The sequence below is a fragment of the Nicotiana tabacum genome, chromosome 20, assembly GCF_000715075.1.
Source record: "Nicotiana tabacum cultivar K326 chromosome 20, ASM71507v2, whole genome shotgun sequence".
NCBI lineage: Eukaryota > Viridiplantae > Streptophyta > Magnoliopsida > Solanales > Solanaceae > Nicotiana > Nicotiana tabacum.
This window is the reverse complement of record NC_134099.1, coordinates 102,526,712-102,548,800: the sequence shown is the minus strand read 5'-3', so window position 1 is coordinate 102,548,800 and position 22,089 is coordinate 102,526,712. Positions and strand designations below refer to the sequence as shown.

The following is a 22,089-nucleotide window of genomic DNA, read 5'->3' as shown; positions in this document are numbered from 1 at the left end:
TTGACCCAGATATTTCAATCTGAAAAAGCAGGAATGCACGAATAAAAACGTCTCAATTATGTACGTAATTATCTATTCACAATATCACAATTCACAATATATCTTGCCATATCACTAATTAAAATATTCATTTTGTTAATTAGATTACATCTCAAAGTGGTAGAGTTTTGACCCATTCAAATTTCAAGCCCTTCCTCCAAGTTATTTACTATATGTTCTAACTGGCAGAAATATATTACTAAATTAACTCAACGTGCTACAGTTGCCTCTTTTCCTAAAATTTGAAGTCAAAGGGAAATATCCTCAAAGAAGATTCTACGAAATATTTATATTCCACATTAAAATATGAAAGAAAAAAAAAAGAAGTTCAAGCCCTCTTCTTTTGATTTGACTATTCTATTTTCTCTTGGATCTAGTCTTCCAAACGAACTCTTTAAATAAGCTTACGCCACCCTCTCTATTTCCTTAAAATCTCAACTCAACATTAAAGTCTGTCCAAATTAAACAACATCATCTATTCTCTGTAATCTCTTAGTATTTTTTCTGATTTCCCCCCTAAATGTTCAATTCTTGTATTTGTGGAAACTTTCATCATAAAGAAGAAGATGATGATATGGAAACAGTAAGCCCTTGTTCAACTCCTAAAAGATCAAAGAGAACTTCATTATCAAGAACCAAAGACAGCAAATATAATCCTTATGCAGACCGTGGCCTAGACAAATTTTCTGCACTCTTAGCCAATCTTGAAGACAAGAAACAAAATATTTATACGCAAATGGGATCTGATGATATATCATTCGTTCGTTTCGTTTTCTCGAATTCGGATTCAGTCAAACCTATTGTTGTCAAGTTGAAGGATAAAAACCAAATATCAAGTGACGACACAGATGATGATAAGCAAATGATCAAGAAGAAGTCGGAATTTGTTGATAAGCAGACTACTCACGAGGCCTCAAGTGAAATTCAAGAACGAAAAGTTGAATCAAAGAGAAGGATACTGAAGAAGAAATTTTATAGGAATTTGAAGTTGGCAAATTTTAAGAAGCCAGCTTATTATTTGCCATTGGCTATAATATTGATATTGGTTTTTCTAGCTATTTATGGAAGGTCTTTTGCAATATTGTGCACCTCAATTGGATGGTACTTAATTCCCATGATAAGATCAAGCACAAGAAGGCCAAAAAGGAAGAAGGAATATGTGAGAAAGTTGAGTGCAAAAAGAGTTACTATAAATGAAGGACCAACTACAGATAAATTGCTTGCTAGGAAACATGGCCAAAAGAGCAGCTAGTGTATTTTTTTTGTGTATTCTTTTTCTTCCACTTGTTTTCATTTTTTAATTTTGTGGAAAAATTCTTTTGTTGATTTGTAAATCTTGTATTATCGAGTTGGGCTGGAAATTCAGCCACTCTTTAACATTTTTTTCCTCATATGTACATTAAAACTATGTTAGTTGCGTTACCAAGCAATGCTGGTTGAACAATATGTAGTAAATTAAAGCTTCGCATGTGTTCAACGGACTTGAATTGTATGTTTTTTGAAAATTCAAGGAAATCAATAGTTTTTGTGTTCGTTTTTTCTATTTTTAATAACTAGGCCAAATTACTGGTTATGTACGTTGACACATTAAGAAAAGTTATGTTTTCACATTTCATTACAGTGTTTACGAATGACGCTAGCTCTTGCCAAATTTAGATCGAAAAAGCAGCCCACGTGTCTTTAGCTATTTTAAATACTGCAATAAAGACAAATTCCGTGACAGAATCATGTTTGTCAAATGTCATGGCGTCATTAGTGCTTGCAACAAACTTATGTAGAAAACTATAAAAAAAAAATTATTAATAAATATTGCAGGTTACAATTATGTTTATCCCTTGATTATTTTCTCCGATTTATTCTACATTATTCGAGGATTTTAGCGATATACTTCTCGAACGTAGAACTTTAAGCAAGACATATTTGACATGTCTTTGATCTCTTAATGAATATTCTAAGAGTTTCATGGAATTTCAGAGATCTCATATTTGATCTCTTTGTGCATATTTCGAGAGTTTATGGAATTACTGAGATCGTCTTTGAAAGACATATAATCTTATTTATAGGCATAAATTAGGATTTGGGTAGAGTAACTACACCAAGTAACCCTAATAGACTCCTTATATTTTAAAATTGTCTTGAATTTAAGATTTATCTTGATATGTTAAAGCAATTAGTGTTACCAACTAGAGTAATAATTATACTCCAATAAATAGAATAAAGTATGACATTTACCTAATGCCACCATGAACTTATTCAGCGATTGCCTTCAGTAATAATCCACACAGCGCCTCTCATTTTCCTCATGGGGAAAGTAAATTTTTGAATAAAACGAAAGTCAGTTGGATCCATACATAATGCACGTTTCATGTTTTTTTTTTTTTCAATCCGAAACGAGGAACTTTATGTTACTGCATCAACGAACAACAATGTTCAAATGTACCCCTGGCATCTTCGACAACCCAACTTGGGAAAGCTTTTCCCATGAGATATTCTTTAACAAAAAAATAAAAAATCTAACTAAACTATGAGCTATTTTGTATAAACTGATGGGACAAACCCACGTGGGTAAATGAAAAGTTAAAGAAAAAGAAACAAAGATAAGAAAGAAAGAGACCTAAAGAAAGAAGGTGTAACGACTCGATCGGTCGTTTTGAGAACTACCATCCCGTTCGATGGCTTAACGTCTCGAATAATTTCGTATTATGTATTATGACTTGCGTGTGTGGTCGAGTTCGATTTGCGGATGATTCGGGATTGATTTGGAAGGATGATTCTTGTCTTAGAAGCTTAAGAGGTAAGAGTTGACCGGAGTTTGACTTTTGTATAGATGACTCTGGAATGGTGTTTTTATGATTCTAATAGCTTAGTATGGTAATTTTGGACTTAGGCGTATGCCCGGATTTAAATTTGAAAGTCCGTAGGTTGATTTGATACATTTTGGCGAAAATTGAAAAGTTGAAGGTTTGGAAGGTTGAGAGGTTTGACCGGGAGTTGACTATGTGAATATCGGACTTGGATTGTAATTCTGAGAGTGAAAATAGCTCCATTATGTCACTTGGGGCTTGCATGCAAAATTTGAGGTTATTCCGGGTTGATCTCATATGATTCGGCGCGAGTTGTAGAAGTTGAAAGTTCATAAGTTTATTAAGTTCGATTTGAGGTGCGATTCATAGTTTTGATGTTGTTTGATGTGATTTGAGGCCTCGAGCATGTCCGCGTTATTTAGAGAACTTGTTGGTATATTTGGACGGGGTCCCGAGGGGCTCGAGTGAGTTTCAGAGTGGTTATCTAGGCCATTTTTAATTGCTGATTTTTTGCCACAAGGGTATGCATCACAATCACGGATTTTAGGTCGCGTTCGCGAAGAGCAAATTTCTGTTTAGGCAATGTGAATCGCGATCGCGGAAGCCTTTTCGTGGTCGCGTAGAGGAAATTCTGTTATCACTGACCCGACTTTAGAAGCTTATATCTTGCAATCTATAAAGAATTTGGAGATGATCCATGGGTATTGTAAAGGTGAGCGGAGTTGCTTTTATTATATTTTAGTTGTCGGGAACAGCGTATCAGTGGTGGCAAGTTTATAAGGAGGGTAGACCAGTCGATACAGCACCATCCACTTGGGCTGTTGCGACAAGAAACACTCACGCAAGTATACGCGGTCATCAAGTAATAAAGTAGTGAGTAGAGTATCGTTCCCATGAAGACTTGTGATTAACTATTGACTGATACAAACTCAATTAACTTATCGATTCAAGAGATTTCCCACAAAATATAGAAGCGACTAGTTTACTACCTAAAATTATCAAGCAATGAATGAACTAAAAATCAACCAAAACAAATAGCGATTTCGAATAACAATCAGTAGGAGAGAATATTTCAGGGTCACGGGTTATCTAACAATCGTGTTGCATTCTTGGCTTAAAATGAATAATTTATTTATCTGGATTGTTGATTGACAGGGTTGATATTACTCATAAGAATCTGTCGAATACTTACTCGCCTGTTTAAGCTAACTTAATGCATATATATATCTATGGAATTAAGATTAACAAAAATGTATTTATACATTCTGTATTTCAACCATGCAAGACAATTAGGTATATTTCTATCCTAATTGCGAATCCATTCCCCGATGCCCAGTTCAAGAACTTGCTCTATTTAATTCTATATGCAATCTAGAATTCCCACTTTCGAGTTCAACTCTAGATTCGTAGATAGTATTTCACTATTAGCTACTCAGCAAAAATAATTAAGAACAAAATTAAATAAACAGCCCAATATGATAGAATCAACTTCGTCAAATTAACAAACATCAATATACATGTTTCACTCATGACCCTAGAACAATAGGGTTCTTAGCCACGCATGCTCATGGTAACAATTTCAAGTAATTCCCAAGAACACATAAAAATCAATAAAAGAAGGAAAAAGTTTAGAACTCAAGATGAATTCCCTGGTTCCCAAGCTTTGTTGTGGCTTTTTCTCGTTTCCCAATATGTTAGATGACCTAAAAAAGTGTTTTGGGCTTATATATTGCATACAAAAGTCGTGGGCCAAAGTTCTCCTATTCCTAGTCCGACTCAGCTTCAGGGATTGATGTTGGGGTGGATGCGCATCCACCTCCTCCTCTGCTTTTGTTTCGCATGCTAGGGTGGATGTTTCGCATCCATCCTTTGTTCCTCCATCTCAGCTTTGCAGGTGCGGATGCTATGGGGATGCTATGGCCGACTTCACTGCTAAGAGTGCACCAAGTAACCTTCTTTCCAAGGTTGGATGCGATGCATCCACCCTCTTCTCCTCTAGTTGAAGCATCGTTTCTTCATATTTTTGCTTTCCAAACACCCTAAATCATCACATACAACTCAATTAGTCATAAAACCAATAATTAAATCATGTTGGGCATTTTTAACACTAAATAGCAACAAAAAGTGGTTAAAATATTGGTAAAGTAATATCAAAACATATAGAAATATGCCCAACATCACCACCCCACACTTAAACCTTTATTCGTCCTCGAGCAAAGTAGAATCAACCCACAACCGATCGAACAAAATTAAGCTTATAACTATCAAGACACATATTTCAATTAAGCTTAAGCACCCATGACTTTGGTTGATACCAACAATTAGCCCCTTGCATATGCAATCACATACACTTCCCTTTTTCTTATGCCAACTTCAAAAATATTCAAATAAAGACAACATACTCATCACAATCCTAGCCTCAAAAACCAACTCAATGTCACAATGCACTCATGGCTTGAACACCCAACATCATAGAGAGAAGTCTAATAATGTTACATATCTCTCGTGAAACCATGTGCCCTCTCAACAAGAACAGAGAGTAAGTTGAATCCACACATTCAAATCTCATGATCATATATAATTTAAGGACTCATATATATCAAAGAAAATATCTCACCCTCACAAAAAAGTCACATGCATGCAATTGGTACCATAGGCTTGCCCATAATGTAAATCTCTACTAGTATAGGCCTACTCTATCTAAAATCAATTAGCATCTTTTTGTGGTTGTAATGTGGGCTAAGGGATGAGTATGACATATATAGGAATAGTGACTAACCCTCCGAAGCACTTTAACACATCACATAATCAACTTTAAGCACAAATTCTTCAATCCACTTCACTTTCACAAACAATATTATCCCCAAAATTGTTCCCTTCTTCTTTAAGCGCTACTTTAATTCATACCCATTATCAAGAACAAGACAACAATTTATTCATCTCTATTTTTCCTTTTTTGTTTTTTTCCAGATTATTCCCTCTTTTTTCCCAACTATCTTTTTTTCAATTTATGCTAGTGGTGTATTATTTTACAAAATAAGTGCACCCTTCTTTATTTCATTGGTTCCACTCAAAAGCTACCCCACACTTAGTCTCTTCTTACTTATTTTAGCGCTCATCTCACAATTAAAGTGTTTTAAGAGGTAAAAGGATCAAAACAATGTCAATTGAGAATAAAAAAGGGTATAAGCTTGTAATGTGGATGCCAAATAAAAGTCTATAGACTCAAAGGGTTAACTAGGGATAGATTTTATTTGTGATGAGCATTTAAGCTCAAAAAGATCAAAGAAAGCCTAAAATCATTTCTCAAATCGAGCATCACCTAAAATTTCGCTTCGAATCACGTACCGGGAAAGTTCTAGACACAAGTACAATACATAGACTACACAAAAACCTCACCACACATGGAACATGACTTACTATGGACGGTCCCATTCTGACTCTCAAATAATGCAAGTATTCACAAAGCCACAAGATATTAAGCATTAAGCACAAAGTGAACATAAGTCAAGTAAACGAAACATAGGCGCCACAGAACATGTTATCCAATCTATAAAGGCATCATGATTAATATCAAAATATAGGGAAGATATGACACATGCCAAAGACTAAATATGCTACTATCAAACAAGTCAAGGCGTCTAGGAATCTCATCTTTCTTCCTTTGTTTATTCCCTAAATTCTAATATACTCTAAAAGACAAATTACTCGGTACAAATTACATCCCATGAAAAATAACCTAGGCACAAAGAAAAGTCACGGGGGATTATTACTACCTAAAGAAAACTAAAAGACATATTTTTGTATTTTTCTGTTTTTTTTTTGTTTAGACTTTAATCCCCCAAGAAAACTGTCTAGGAGATCCATCGTAGGGATAAGTCCAATTTTTTTTAAAAAAAAATTATTTTTTACTTACATAAAAACTACTACACTAAGAAAGAATCTACAACTAACCTAGGATAGCACGGAAAATCATCCAAACAATCTCTTCACCCCACACTTAAAATTGTGCAATGTTCTCAATGCACACTGTAAATAACAAGAGGGTAAAAGAGACTCCCTGGTAGGCCAAAGGCCGAAGCATAAGCAGCTCACAGGATGCTTAGACTTCTCCCAAGTATGATTCTTTGTGCGGGCACCCCACACTTAGTTCAAACCACATGGCTCACTTTTGCACACTTCCTATGGCTTTGTTCCCTATGCTCAAAATCTTACAAAATAAAACAACACTATAAAAATAATACAAAAAAATCAAAAATAAAAAAAAGCAGTAAAGCTGGGTTGCCTCCCAACAAGCACCTAATTTAACGTCGCGGCACAACACTGCTACTCTATTTAGACTGGGCGTTTTCTCTTCTTCTTTCTCCTATTAAGCCTAACCTTTTTACACGCTCTCAGAAGGTCTCATATTTCATTTGTGGCTCTTTTCTCAATCATCCTTACACACTCAGCTTGTAACACCACCTCCTCCAATTCAGTTGTCCCATCCGAATCACTACAATTCGCATAAGGACTTTGTTTTATCCCCTTCAGTTCTACCACAATACATGCACTAGTCCTCATAATGCTTAGGGATATTAAGTGCCTTGTACACATTAAAAGTGATTTCCTCATCGCCAACTCTCATCTTCAACTTCCCTTCCCTAACATCAATAAGTGTTGCACTAGTAGCTAAGAATGGTCGCCCCATAATAATTGCTACTTCCTCATCTGCTTCATAATCAAGAACAATAAAATCAGCAGGAAGAATAAACTTGCCCACTCGAACTAACACATCCTCAATAATTCCTTCTAGCATAACTAGTGATCTATCGGCTAACTACAAAGTGATTGTAGTAGGTTTAAGCACCCCCAATCCGAGTTGCTTGAACAAAGAGGATGACATCAAATTTATATTATCCCCTAAATCACACAGGGCTCTACCAACTTCTTATTTTCTGAGAGACAGAGGAATTGTGAAACACCCAAGATCCTTCAACTTAGGAGGAAGTTTACTCTGAACTCTAGCAATGCACTCTTTCAGTAAGTGCACCTGTTTCAAACTCTGTATGTCTTCGCTTGTTTGCCATAATATCCCTAAGATACCTTGCATACTTAGACACTTCCTACAAAATTTCCACCAACAGCAAATTCACACGCACTTGGCTCAAAATGTCTAAGAATTTCTTGTACATAGCATCATCTTTTTGCTTTTGAAGTCTTTGTGGAAACGGAGGTGGTGGCCTTGTCACAATTTCTGGCTTTTCTTTCTTATTCTCCTCAACGGGCTTAGGAACTAATTCTCCTTCAGGTCTAGCTATATACTTCTTTTTCTCTAGAACTTCTTCTAATTCTCTTTCATTTCTCAAGGTAACCGCATTGTCTTGACCTTAGGATTAGGCTTAGCATCACTCGGGAGAGCTCCACCAGGTCTAGTATTTTGATTTGCTGCTAACTGCCCCATTTGCCTCTCAAGATTTCTAAAATTGGTCCTGAGCTATTGATTGTCAAGCAACAACTTCTTCAGCAAGTCATTTGTACTCTCTTCTATTTGTTAGGGTGGCTTCTAAGGCTGATTGAAATTTCTTTGGGGCCTATACTGATTCTGATTCTATTGATTTTCGCCCCATGAGAAGTTACGATGATTCCTCCAATTTGGATTGTAAGTGTTCTCGTATTGTGCATGCTGATTCATCGGACCTCTGTTTTGTTGCCCCATATAGTATATAGATTTAGGATTCGTGGGGCACATGTCACTCATATGACTGTCACCACATAGTTCGCAGCAAATGGACATCTGTTGTACATGTTGCATCTGTTGTGTTTGTTGCATTGTCATTCTGTTCATCTGATGTGCCAATTTTGTAATATTTGCTCTCATGGTTGAGAAGTCATCAAGCTCAATCACCTCGGCTGCCTTCTGTTTAATTGCTCTTCTCGTGTCCCCATCTCATTGCCAATTATGATCATTAGCGGTGAAGTTATTTAGCAGGAGTTGGATTTCACTGTACGGTTTCACCATGCAACTACCCCCACAAGCTGAATCAAGATTCATCTTTGATGCTTCATCTATACCATCAACAAAAGTGTGACCCAATACCTCATCAGTCTGATAATGATGTGTGCAGTCTCTGAGTAGCTTCTTGTATCTTTCCCAAGCTTGACGAAGTGTCTCGCCATCCCGTTGCTAGAACCCAATAATTTGGCTCCTCACCGATTTTGTCTTCTTAGTAGGGAAAAACTTGATTAAGAATTTCCTTGCTAAATCATTCCAAGTGCGGATTGAGTTCGCGGGATTCTTTTGCAACCATTCCTTAGCTTCCCCCAGCAGTGAAAAGGGAAATAGTGTCAGCCTGACATAGTCCTTGGAAACGTTCGGATAATTGTAAATGTCCGTAATTTCCAAGAAGTTCTGAATGTGCCCCTGCGGATCTTCATGAGATAGACCCACATACTGCCCTATGGACTGAATCAGCTGTACTATGTACTGTTTGAGTTCAAAATGCCCTGTTATCTCAAGCTTCACAATAGCCTCAGTCATATTAGCTAGGTTGGGCCTTACAGCTTCAATCACCACACGCTCTTCATTTCCTGCCATCTCTATTGGTTGTGGTTGAACTATGATGTCCAAGTCTCCTTCTATTCAAGTTCTAACTTCAACTTCCCTTCTCACTCTGTGAAGTGTTCGTTCAATTTCAGGATCAAGAGGAAGGAGATTGTTTGCACTTCTACTCCTCCGCATTCAAGAGAAGAGCCTGCGTTAAAACAAACAAGGTAAACTAAAAATTAAAACTTGAATAAATAACTAATAAAAGCTCAATTCATTCAAGTAGCTAATTTCTAAGTCCCCGACAATGGCGCCAAAAACTTGTTACGACCAAAAACACTCACGCAAGTGTATGTGATCGTCAATTAATAAAGTAGTGAGTAGAGTATCGTTCCCACGAAGACTTGTGATTAACTATTGACTGATTCAAACTCAATTAACTTATCGATTCAAGAGATTTCCAACAAAATATAGAAGTGGCTAATTTACTACCTAAAATTATCAAGCAATGAATGAACTAAAAATCAACCAAAACAAATAGCAATTTCGAATAATAATCAGTAGGAGAGAATATTCCAAGGTCACGGGTTAGCTAACAATCGTGTTGCGTTCTTGGCTTAAAATGACTAATTGATTTATCTGGATTGTTGATTGATAGGGTTGATATTACTCATAAGAATCTGCCAAATTCTTACTCGCCTATTCAATCTAACTTAATGCCTATATGTTTATGGAATTAAGATTAACAAAAATGCATTTATGCTTTCTGTATTTCAACCAAGAAGGACAATTAAGTATATTTCTATCCTAATTGTGAATCCGTTCCCCGATGCCCGAGTTCAAGAACTTGCTCTATTTAACTCTATATGCAATCTAGAATTTTCACTTTCGAGAACTCTAGATTAGTAGATAGTATTTCACTGTTAGCTACTCAGCAAAATAATTAAGAACAAAATTAAATAAACAACCCAATATGATAAAATCAACTTCGTCAAATTAAACTTCAAACATCAACATTCATGTTTCACCCATAACCCTATAACAATAGGGTTCTTAGCCACGCATGCTCATGGTAACAATTTCAAGTAATTCCCAAGAACATATAAAAATCAATAAAAGAAGGAAAAGTTTAGAACTCAACACGAATTCCCTGGTTCCCAAGCTTTGTCATGGCTTTTTCTCGCTTCCCAATATGTTAGATGACCTAAAAAAGTGGCTTTGGCTTATATATTGCGTACAAAAGTTGAGGGTCAAAGTTCTCCTATTCCTAGTCCGACTCAGCTTTAGGGATTGATGCTGGGGTGGATGCTTCACATCAGCCTCGTCCTCCGCTTCTCAGCTTCGCATGTTATTCACATCCACCCTTTGTTACTCGATCTCAGTTTTGCCCAGGTGCGGATGCTATGAGGATGTTATGGGCCGACTTCACTGCTAAGGGTACACCAAGTAACTTTCTTTCCAAGGTTGGATGCGACGCATCCACCATCTTCTCCTCTAGTTGGAGCATCTTTTATTCATATTTTCCAAACATCCTAAATCATCACACACAACTCAATTAGTCATAAAACCAATAATTAAACCATGTTGGGCATTTTTAACACCAAATAGCAACAAAAAGCGGTTAAAACATGGGTAAAGTAACATCAAAACATATAGAAATATGCCCAACATCATGAGCTCAGTTTTTAGAGATGTTTTTAAGGGAGTTTGTTCCCCAAACCTTCCAGGATACATGACGTACAGAGTTTGATTAGCTGCATCAGGGCACCATGATGATGTCAGAGTATGCCATCAGGTTCAGTAAGTTATCCCATCATGCACCTACTTTGGTTCCTACAGTCAGAGAGTCCATAGATTCATTAAGGGGCTCGGTTATGATCTTAGATTCATCATGGCTCGAGAGTTGCACACTGATACTCCATTTCAATAGGTGGTGGAGATTGTCAGGATGTTAGAGCGTATTCGGGGTGAGGAAAGGGAGGATAAGGAGACCAAGAGGTCTCGAGGTTCTGGAGGGTTCAGTGGATTCTACTCTTCAGCTATGACCCATCATGGCTGAGGCTCGGGCAGTCGGCCAGTCAAGTCCTCACTTAAGACTACTCGTAGTGCTCCAATTAGTTCTTTAGTGCACCACCGACACAAGGTTTCTATAGTAGTTATTTCAGTTATCCGGCATAGACTCAATACGAGCAGCCACGCCCGTAGATGGGTTGTTATGAGTGTGATGATACTAGGAACATCATGAGAGATTGTTCCAGACATGGGAGGGGCGGATTTCATCAGAGCACTCAGGCTACGGGCTCTATTCTAGTTGCTACTCCACTTGCATAGCCAATTAAAGGTGGAGGATAGGTGGGTAGAGGGCGCTCTAGAGGGGGAGGTCTGACCCGTTGATATGATTTCTATGGTAGGGCTAAGGCACTGCACCAGATGGTGTCATTACAGGAATGGTTTCGATTTGTTATAGAGGATCATCATTCTTATTTTGATTCGGTTCTGCTTATCGGGGTGAGTCCTCCTATCTTACTTCATATATGGGTGAGTTTCGTGATTTTGTACTCTACTTATATGTTTACCCTTGTTGGGAGGTTCTATAGTGGTATCTCGCATCTATCATTTTGTTTTGTTCACTATTGAGAGCTATGAGACTAGAAGTGACTTTCTGTTACTCATTACAGTAGGTTTTGATGTGATTTCTGGATGGTTTGATTATGATTTGTGATTTGATGCTCTACCGGTATAGGGAGTTCATTACATGTTGTTTATTTTACTTCGCAAAATTGAATTAGTGGAAGCGTTCGATTGGTATGATGTGTATTCTACTTGTGATTCAGAGCTAGGATGGGATCCTCGCCTTTTCATGTGGGTTGATATGTTTGAACCGGGCTACGTGCCGCAGTGGGGTTATATTAGGATGAGATCATTGTGGTTAGTTCATATGTTTTGATTTGCCCTTGTAGAATTGATTCATAGTATGGTATTGATAGGGAGTTGTGCATGTTGGGCTTGTTTGATAGTTATATCATATGTTTCTCCTTGCATATTCAGTCACATTCATGTTGTACTTATTGGGTTTTAGCTTGTGAGGTGTGTGCCCAGGTGGCATTAGATGTGACTTGTTGATTTGATTGAATGGCTATGGGATATTCATGTTTCTTGCATCTCTATTAGTGTTGTGAGGGTTTGTAATAGCGTTCTAGCTAGTATGAGGTTAATTGTCGGTGCTGGATTTGATTATGGGTAGCTATGGTGGTTAGAGATGTTATGGGCATATGGACGATGTATTACGTCGGGTGGTCATACCTTATGGGCATATGAATAACTTGTGACAACTGGTTGAGGTTGATACAATATATTTATATGGGAATCAGGTCTTTGGGAAGATTCAAATAGTGAAAATTTTGGTTCTAAGGCCTATTAGTGTGGGTGGAAGGGATAATTTTCAGTTGAGATGGTGTTTTCGGGCCTATGTGGATTGGGGTGACATGGGATCACCCCGCGAGTATATGTATGGTGAGTACATTCAGTGATTTGATGACTTTGGAATGTTTCTTGGCACGTTTGAGGACGACGTTTGTTTAAGAGGGGGAAAAATGTAACAACCTGATCGGTTGTTTTGAGAACTAGCGACCCGTTCGGTGGCTTAACATCTCAAGTACTTCGTGTTATGCATTATGACTTGTGTCTGTGGTCGAGTTCGGTTTTCCAATGATTCGGGATTGAATTGGAAGGATAATTCTTGTCTTAGAAGCTTAAGAGGTAAAAGTTGATCGGAGTTTGACTTTTGTGTAGATGACGCCGGAATGGTATTTTGATGATTCCAATAGATTCGTATGGTGATTTTAGACTTAGGCGTATGCCCGTATTTGGATTTGGAGGTTCGTAGGTTGACTTGATGCATTTTGGCAAAAATTGGAAAGTTGAAGGTTTAGAAGGTTGAGTGGTTTGACCGAGAGTTGGCTCTATGAATATCGGGCTTGGATTGTGATTCCGAGTGTTGGAATAGATTTGTTATGTCATTTGAGACTTGCATGCAAAATTTGAGGTTATTCCGGGTTGATTTGATATGATTCGGCGCGAGTTGTAGAAGTTGAAAGTTCATAAGCTTATTAAGTTCGATTTGAGATGAGATTCGTAGTTTTGATAGTGTTTTATGTGATTTGAAGCCTCGAGCAGGTCCGTGTTATGTTACAGAACTTGTTGGTATGTTCGGATGGGGTACCGAGGGGCTCAGGTGAGTTTCGGGGTGGTTTTGGACCATTTTTAGGCCATTTTTAATTGTTGGTTTTTGGCCACAGGGGTATGCATCACGATCGCGGACTTTGGATCGCGTTCATGAAGAGCAAATTTGCTGTTTGGGCACTGTGAAAAGGCTTCTGCGATTGCGTAGAGGAAATTCTGCTGTCTCTGACCCGACTTTGGAAGCTTATATCTTGCAATCTATAAAGAATTTGGAGATGATCCAAAAATAAAAGTTATAGTTCTTTGAGTCCAGTTTTCAGAAAATCAAACGATTTATCATTTGGAGTTTTGTACAAAATATTATGGCTACACTAAAAACTATCTGAGAAGAGTTTGGGAATGGTAATGGGAATTTGTTCATCGCTGTCGCGGAAAAAAGGCTGCGATCGCGAAGTGTAAAATTTGTGCTGGAAATTTTTTGAATCGCGATCGTGACGTTGGTGACCATGATCGCAAAGGGTACCTCTGGAGCAGTGTTTAAAGTACTCTATTTTGAAGGTTTTGATCATTTTATCATATTTTGAGCTATGAAGTTCGGAATTGGGCGATTTTGAAGGGGATTTTCACACTTTGGATTGGAATTTGAGCCGTCCGGAGGTTGTTTCACACGAGAAGATCATTTTAGAGTATCAGTTTAGCTCTTTTGAGGTAAGTATATTGCCTAACTTTGTGTGGAGGAACTACCCCTTAGGATTTAATTCGTTTGTGTTATTTGTGTCATGTGAAAGCCGTGTACGCAAGGTGACGAGTACGTAATCGGGCTTATATGTGAAAATTGACCAGCTTAGACTCTTCGTGTTCTTTCATGTACTTATTTGGAATTGTTAGCACATGTTACATCTTTTATTCGTCATGTCTACTATCATATGCTTTATTTAAAGTTGTCATTACATGTCACATTCTTTACTTGTCAAGTTTGCTCTTATATGCTTTATTTGAAGTTGTTATCACTTTTATCGTTATGTGATTTGTTTCATTGTGGAGTTGCTCTTAGTTGAAATTGTTGTTACATGATATCCTTTTGTTGCCGGGTTATTCTCATGCATTTAGACGTAGTGCTAGTTCGTGACATCTCTTTCATTGTTAGCCTATTCATATACTAGAATACAAAATTTGCCATTTCATAGAAATACTTTCACTATTGAGTTTATCCTTAAATAATTAATTGGGATTGAGATTATCTAAAGTCATTAATCTATTTTAATTGAATTTGTGTTTAAAGGGGGTGTTACTCCTTGTTAAATTATTTTCCCATTCATTTTATTGTTATTGAGATTCTATACACATTGTGTTGAGTCGTGGGCTATTTGTTGTGAAAATATTGATATTGTTGGATCTTTGGAAAAGTTATGGCCTATGGGAACTTGTGATACAAGTTGATATGTCGTGTTATTGTGATGTTAGCACATGTGAATTGTTGTGTGGTTGGTTGTTGTTATGCGCGATATAAGGGTGGCATTTCACCGTTGTTGTTATGCGAGTGGCATCTCACTATTGTTAAATGTACAAAGTGATACGAGTGGCTATTGTGTTATTATCCTGGCGGAGTGATAAGGGTGGCTATTATACGGAGTGATATGGGTGTCTATCGGAGTGATACAAGTGGCTAATGATATTGTCAGGGCGGAGCGATACAGGTGGCTATCGGAGAGATAAGGGTGAAAATGTCAAGGATGATGTGTGATGGCTTGAGGACATTGTGTTGGTGAATTTCGTGTGATGATGTACCTTTCCTTGTATATGTCATACACCGTATGCGATTTGTTGTGTTGCTTCAATGAGCTTCTCGATGTCTTTAACATTACTTGTTGACTTAGGCTACAGTAGTACACTCACACAAATATACACTGTAACATGCCACTAGCTCAAGAATATGAAACTTGACATTTATTAATCATGCCCATGTACTCTTGTATTATCGGTTTCCATATTGATATTGAGCCTGTGACCACGCCAGGCGGATTGTGAATGTAATCCCGCGATCATGCCAGGTGAATTGAGATATTGGCTCGTGAGTTGTCCATGTAGTTGTGATTTGAAATGTGGGCACAATGTGCCGTGAGCATATGATGGTGGGTTGAGACCCGTGACTTGTGATTATGAAATGAGGTATCACAGAGTGAATTTTTTGTAAAACTTGTGTTAGAACATCTTGATTAATTGGTTGTCCTTTGTGTTACTTATTTGGTTTTAACGATACTTCACGGTGTTTTTATTGTGTTACTGTTTATATCACTTGTTGATTCTTGTTGCCATTTACTGATTTCTGCTTTCATTATTAGCTTTATACTTCTATACTGCACATGTTATTTTGCCTAGTGAGTGTCTTAACTTGTATCTCGTCACTACTCTACCGAGGTTAATCTTGATACTTACTGGGTACTGACCGTGGTGTACTCATACTACACTTCTGCACATTTTTGTGCAGAGCTGGGTGTTGGAGATATCTGACTCGGCATAGTTAGCATATTAGTCACGAGGATTCGAGGTAGAGCTGCTTGGTTGTCGCAGTCCCTTGGAGTTCTTTCCTTTCATTTTACTGTCAGCTTGTTATTTGAACAATATTGTATTTTGATCTTTGAGTTATTTCTATGTACTTAGCTAGAGTTCGTGACTCTGTATTACCAAATCTTGAGAGGTTGTTACGATTATTACCGCGTAGTCTTATTATGCTTTTGTTTCAGTATTCATATTAGACCATGTTTCAAATTATTATTGTTAAAAATTTGTCTAATCGTTGTTAGTAATCGACTTACCTAGTCTTAGAGACTAGGTTCCATCACGACGCATGCGGTATGTTTTTGGGTCGTGATAGAAGGGTCAGAAAACTTGGGCTGCCACAATATGAAAGAAAGAACTTTGTACGCAATTTGTGATACCGTCCTGCCGCGTATTCACATTCGCTAGAATGTTTTTTTAGCAGACGTTCTGCCTATAAATAGGCATCATCTTCTTGAGTTGTAATCCCTACAACTTCTTCTTTCTCTTTAATTAATAAAGAGCTATTCTTTGTGTAGCCATGGAGTATGCAAAAATTATTGAACCACGTAAATATTGTCTTGTGCAATTTATTGGTTTTCTCTTTTAAATATTTTTTTCCTTCTATTAGCCTGACACGATTTCCAACAATTGGTATCAAAGTACAAATAGTGTAACTCTGGCAAAAAAGTACGGTATTGGTGCAGTGTACTATTCACAAGAATAGTGCGGCACTATTGCTTATTGATACTAACACTATTCATAATAGTGCAATACTATTTATTAATAGTGATAATATTGTGCACCAATAGTGAGTGTTGTCTACCTTATACGGTTGAGACATTTTTTCTGACACATAGTACTATTCACGGTTACTATTCACATAAAAAATATGTTTTGTGAGAAGAAATGGCTTCGGAAGAAGGGAAGGTTAAGATTGACAAGTTCAATGACAAAGATTTTGGATTTTGGAAAATGCAGATAGAAGATTATTTGTACCAGAAAAATTTACACTTACCTTTGATCGGGGTAAAACCAGAGAATATGGTCAAAGCGGATTGGGATCTATTAGATCGCTAAGCTCTTGGTGTGATTCGTTTTGACGCTAATACAAAATATAGAATTCAACATCATTAACAAGAAGATCACTACAGGTCTGATAAAGGTGTTACCAAATATGTACGAGAAGTCATCTGCTTCAAATAAAGTCTATTTGATACATCAATTGTTCGACTTGAAGATGACAAACGGTGGATCTGTTGCGGAAAATATTAATGAGTTTAATATAATATTAATTCAATTGAGTTTTGTTAATATAATATTCAATGAAGAAGTTAGGGCGTTGATTCTACTATCATATCTACCGAAGAATTGGTCTGCAATAGTAACTACAATTAGCAGTTCATCGGGAAGTACCAAAGTCAAATTGGATGATATTAGAGACTTGGTTCTAAGCGAAGATATTCACCAGAGAGAATCAAGTGATTTCACAGGATCTGCTTTTAATACCAAAAGCAGGGGGAGAAGTAGGCAAAGAGGACAAAGTCATGGTCGTGGCAGATCAAAGTCAAGGAGAAGAGGGAAATCCAAAAATCGCAAAGACATACTTGTTAGAATTGCGATAAAAAGGGTCACTACAGTAGTCAGTATAGAGAACCAAATAAGAAGAAGGATGAAAATTCAGCAAATATAATTGCTAAACACATAGGCGATGCACTAATTTGTTGTGCAGATAATGCAGTCGAATCTTGTATTTTGGACTTAGGTGCATCCTTTCACTCTACCTCATGCAAAGAATTATTGCATAATTATATGGTTGGAAAATTTGGAAAGGTTTATCTAGGAGACGACAAACCTTTAGATATAGAGAGATACTATAACAGTAATTGACCATGGTCGTGACACAACATTGTGGCACAGGAGGCTCGGGCATATGAGTGAGAAGGGAATGAAGTTGTTGGCATCTAAAATAAAGTTGCCAAACCTCAAGCATGTTGAATTAGGTTTATGCAAAGATTGCATTTACGGAAAATAAAAGAGAGTTAGTTTCTCAAAGGCGGGAAGGACGCCAAAGAAAGAGAAGCTGAAACTAGTGTATATGGATGTCTGGGGATAAACTTCTGTAACTTCTCTGGGAGGCTCACGCTATTATGTCACCTTCATTAATTATTTCACGAGAAAGGTTTGGGTTTATTTTTTGAAAAATAAATCGGATGTGTTTGTTACCTTTAAAAGATGAAATGTTGAAGTTGAAAATCAGACAAGTCTAAAGATAAAATGTCTGAAGTCTGATAATAAAAGAGAGTATGATAGTCAAGAGTTCAAAGCATTCTGCTTTGAGAATGGGATCAAAATGATCAAGATAGTTGTTGGAACACCGGAACAAAATGGCATTGCTGAGAGGATGAACAGAATCCTGAATGAACAAGCTAGAAGTATGAGAATTCTTAATTGCCAAAGTATTTTTAGGCCTCTGTTCACACGACATCTTACCTCATAAACAGGAGACCCTTTGTACCGCTGAATTTTAAAATTCCTGAGGAGGTATGGACAGGAAATGAGGTAACCTTCTCACATTTGAAATTTTTTGGTTGTGTTGCTTATGTGCATGTAAATTCCATTGATAGAGATAAGCTTGATCCTAAAGCCATGAAATATTTCTTTATTGGCCATGATTATGATAATTTTAATTATTAGTTTTGGGATAATCAGAATATAAAGATCTTAAGACACAAGAATATCACATTCAATGAAAATGTGATGTATAAGGACAAGCTTGGAGTACAACCAACCAGCACCAGCAGACAGACATATGAAACACTTGAGTTAGAAGAAATCTCAGGAAATGAAGTGGCTAGAAGGATTACAATTGATTCTGAAATTGAAGATGAAGAACTAGAAGCCAAATCTAGATCGGAATCAAAGCGAGAACCAGAAGCCAAATCTGGATCGGAATCAAAGCGAGAACCAGAGATAGAATCAAATGCAGAACCAAATCTGGAGTCAGGACTTGAATCAAATTCGGGATCAGTTACTCTTGAACCTACATTAAGGAGATCTAAAAGAGTCACGAATGCTCCAGATAGGTTAACTCTCTCTCGCACTATCAACTTCTGACTGTTGCTGGAGAACCAGAGAATTTTGGTGAATCAATGCAGGTGGTGAACTTTTATAAGTGGAAGTTAGCCATGAAAAAAAAGAGATGAATTCTCTTCAAAAGAATAAAACATGAATACTTATAGAGTTACCAAAAGGAAAGAACGCATTGCAGAACAAGTGGGTGTACATGGTCAAAGAAGAGCATGATGGTAAGAAGAGATATAAAGTACAACTAGTAATAAAAGGCTTTCAGTAGAAGGAAGGAATTGAGTACACCAAGATCTTCTCTCTTGTAGTCAAATTAACTACTACCAGGTTGGTGCTAAGTATCGTAGCTGCAGAAATTTGCATTTACTGAAGCTAAATATTAAAACTGCTTTTTTGTATGGTGATCTTGAAGAAGACATCTACATGAAACAATCGGAAGTTTTCAAGTTTCTGGTAAATAAAACCTTGCGTGTAAGTTGAAAATGAGTTTGTACGGTTTGAAACAAGCTCCCTGATAATGGTACAAGAAAATTGATGGATTCATGCATAACAATGGTTTACACGGTGTGAGATGGACCATTGATGTTATATCAAAAATCTTGATGAATCCTATATCATTTTTACTATTGTATTGTTGATGATATGCTAATTGCAGGATCTAGCATAAATGAGATCAACAAGGTTAAGCAACAACTAGCAGAAGATTTTAAAATGAAAGACTTAGGACTAGCTAAAAAATGCTTAGGATGAGGATTAACAGAAACAGGTCTGAAGAAACCTTAAAGTTATCTCAAGAAAAGTACATATAGAAGGTACTAAGAATGTTCTGTCTTCAAGATGCAAAGACAAGCAGTACTCCACTCGGAAGCCATCTTAATCTGTCAAAGGACCAATTACCTAAGATAGAGGAAGAAAGGAAGTACATGTCCAAAGTTCCATATGCTTCAGTAGTAAGAAGTTTGATGTATGCTATGGACTGCACTAGACCTGACATAGCCCATGCAGTTGGAGTCGTTAGTAGATACATGTAAGATCCAGGAAAGGAACATTGGGAAGGTGTAAAAAGAATATTGCGATATCTCAAAGGCACCTCAGTTATGAAACTTTGTTTTAAAAAGAGCAATATTATCTTACAAGGTTTTGCTGATGCAAATTTAGGCGGCAATATGGATAGTCGAAAAAGTACCACAGGCTACGTGTTCATCTTAGGTGGTACTACTGTTAGATGGATGTCCAGACTTCAGAAAAGTGTTGCTCTATCTACCACTGAAGCAGAGTACATGGCAATACCAGAAGTTGAAAAAGAGATGATTTGACTCAAGAATTTTCTTAAAGAGATAGGTAAATAGCAGGACAATTGTGAGCTTTTCAGCAATAGCCAGAGTGCAATTCATCTTGCCAAGAATCCAGTGTTTCTTGCAAGATCGAAGCATATCTAGCCGAGGTATAATCATATTCGAGAGTTGATAAGTGCAAGAACTCTTTCCCTACGGAAGATATCATGATTGAAGAATCCGTCACATATGTTAAACAAAGTTGTAGGTGTTGACAAACTGAGGCTATGCACTGTCTCAGTTAATCTTCAAGATTGATAATGTGAAGGCGCCATCAGGGAATAATAAATCTTTTTTTTTGAACTTTCTTTCTTGATGTATATATGTTTGAGGGGGAGATTGATGGGATAAACTCATGTGGGTAAATGAAAAGTCAAAAAGAAAAAAAAACAAAGATAAGAAAGAAAGAGACATAAAGAAAGAAGGGTAAAAAAAACTTGGGCTGCCACAATATGAAAGAAAGAATTCGATGCGCAGTTTGTGGTACCGTCCTGCCGCATATTCATATTCGCCGAATCACGTAAATTTTGTCTTGTCTTGTGCAATTTATTGCTTTTCTCTTTTGAATATTTTCCCCTTTCTATTATCCTGACATGCTTCCCGACATAAATTGTTTGAGTTTGCCATATTTTTTTACCATATTTGAATTTTACCTTTTCTGGAAGGAAGGGAAAATAATTTTCCATAATTGATTTTACTTTTCCTAAAAGGAAAATATGGATCTCTTCCATATTTAACAGATCTCTTTCTTGTAGGAAAATGTTGTGGATCTCTATAAATTGAGGATTCCTCCTTCAAACACAACAATAGTATCCACAATGTAGTCTTTAAAGAGTTTTGTTTAGGGAGAAAATTTATTCTCTCATAAGTTTTTGTTATTTTATATTAGCAAATTGATGTAGGTCGCTTGACCAAACCATATTAAATTAGTATAACTCTTTTTAATACATTTTTTATGTCATTTGATTTATTGTTATCAAGGTATGCTTTGTTAGCTTCCGCATGACGCCTTGTTATTTTTGATCCTGACATAAACTCCCGGAAATATATAGAACTTCCACATAATCAAACATGCTTGATAGCTTCTAAATGTCTTTACTAGTCACTTCTATCTCCGATGAAGTAGCCACTTATTTTTGGATCAATTAAAAAAAATCTTTCCCTTTTTCTATCCATAACTAATACCATATTCGAGAGCCTTTCTTATAGCAATCTCTTTCAGCTGTCATGGTTTCCTGTTCTCCAAGTGATTGACTTGGTGGCTGCAAATATGCTCTATTTTTTGTTCACCCACTTAATTCAATCCAATAGTTAGATGAGGATTGGCCTTCCCTTAAGAGCATGTAAGACACATTCCTAGCTGCATATACGTCGCTGCGGCTAGGAAAAAATTTAGTCGCACTCAATATTTACTTTAATAGAAGTATGACGTATATTTTGGCAAAAGCCAAAACCTGGACAAAATAGTTAAAAATAAAGAAAAGGAAAAAAAAAAAAGTCAATAGTCATTGCCTGTCACACGTTGAATAGTCGTCGAAAATCCACGTAGACATAGTGGCATCATTTGGCCTTTCTGGTA

The 22,089-nt window shown here is 36.9% G+C and overlaps 1 protein-coding gene across 1 annotated transcript; it reads left to right on the top strand.

Annotated features, from left to right (window-relative positions):
- The first annotated feature begins 559 nt into the window (after window positions 1–559).
- Window positions 560–1,291, top strand: LOC107769414 (uncharacterized). The gene has a single exon (XM_016588622.2). The coding sequence runs from the start codon at window positions 560–562 to the stop codon at window positions 1,289–1,291; it is 732 nt and encodes a 243-aa protein (XP_016444108.2).
- The last annotated feature ends 20,798 nt before the right edge of the window (window positions 1,292–22,089 follow it).

Coding starts and splice junctions, on each gene's coding strand:
- LOC107769414 (XM_016588622.2), top strand. CDS start 560: ATGTTCAATTCTTGTATTTGTGGAAACTTTCATCATAAAGAAGAAGAT.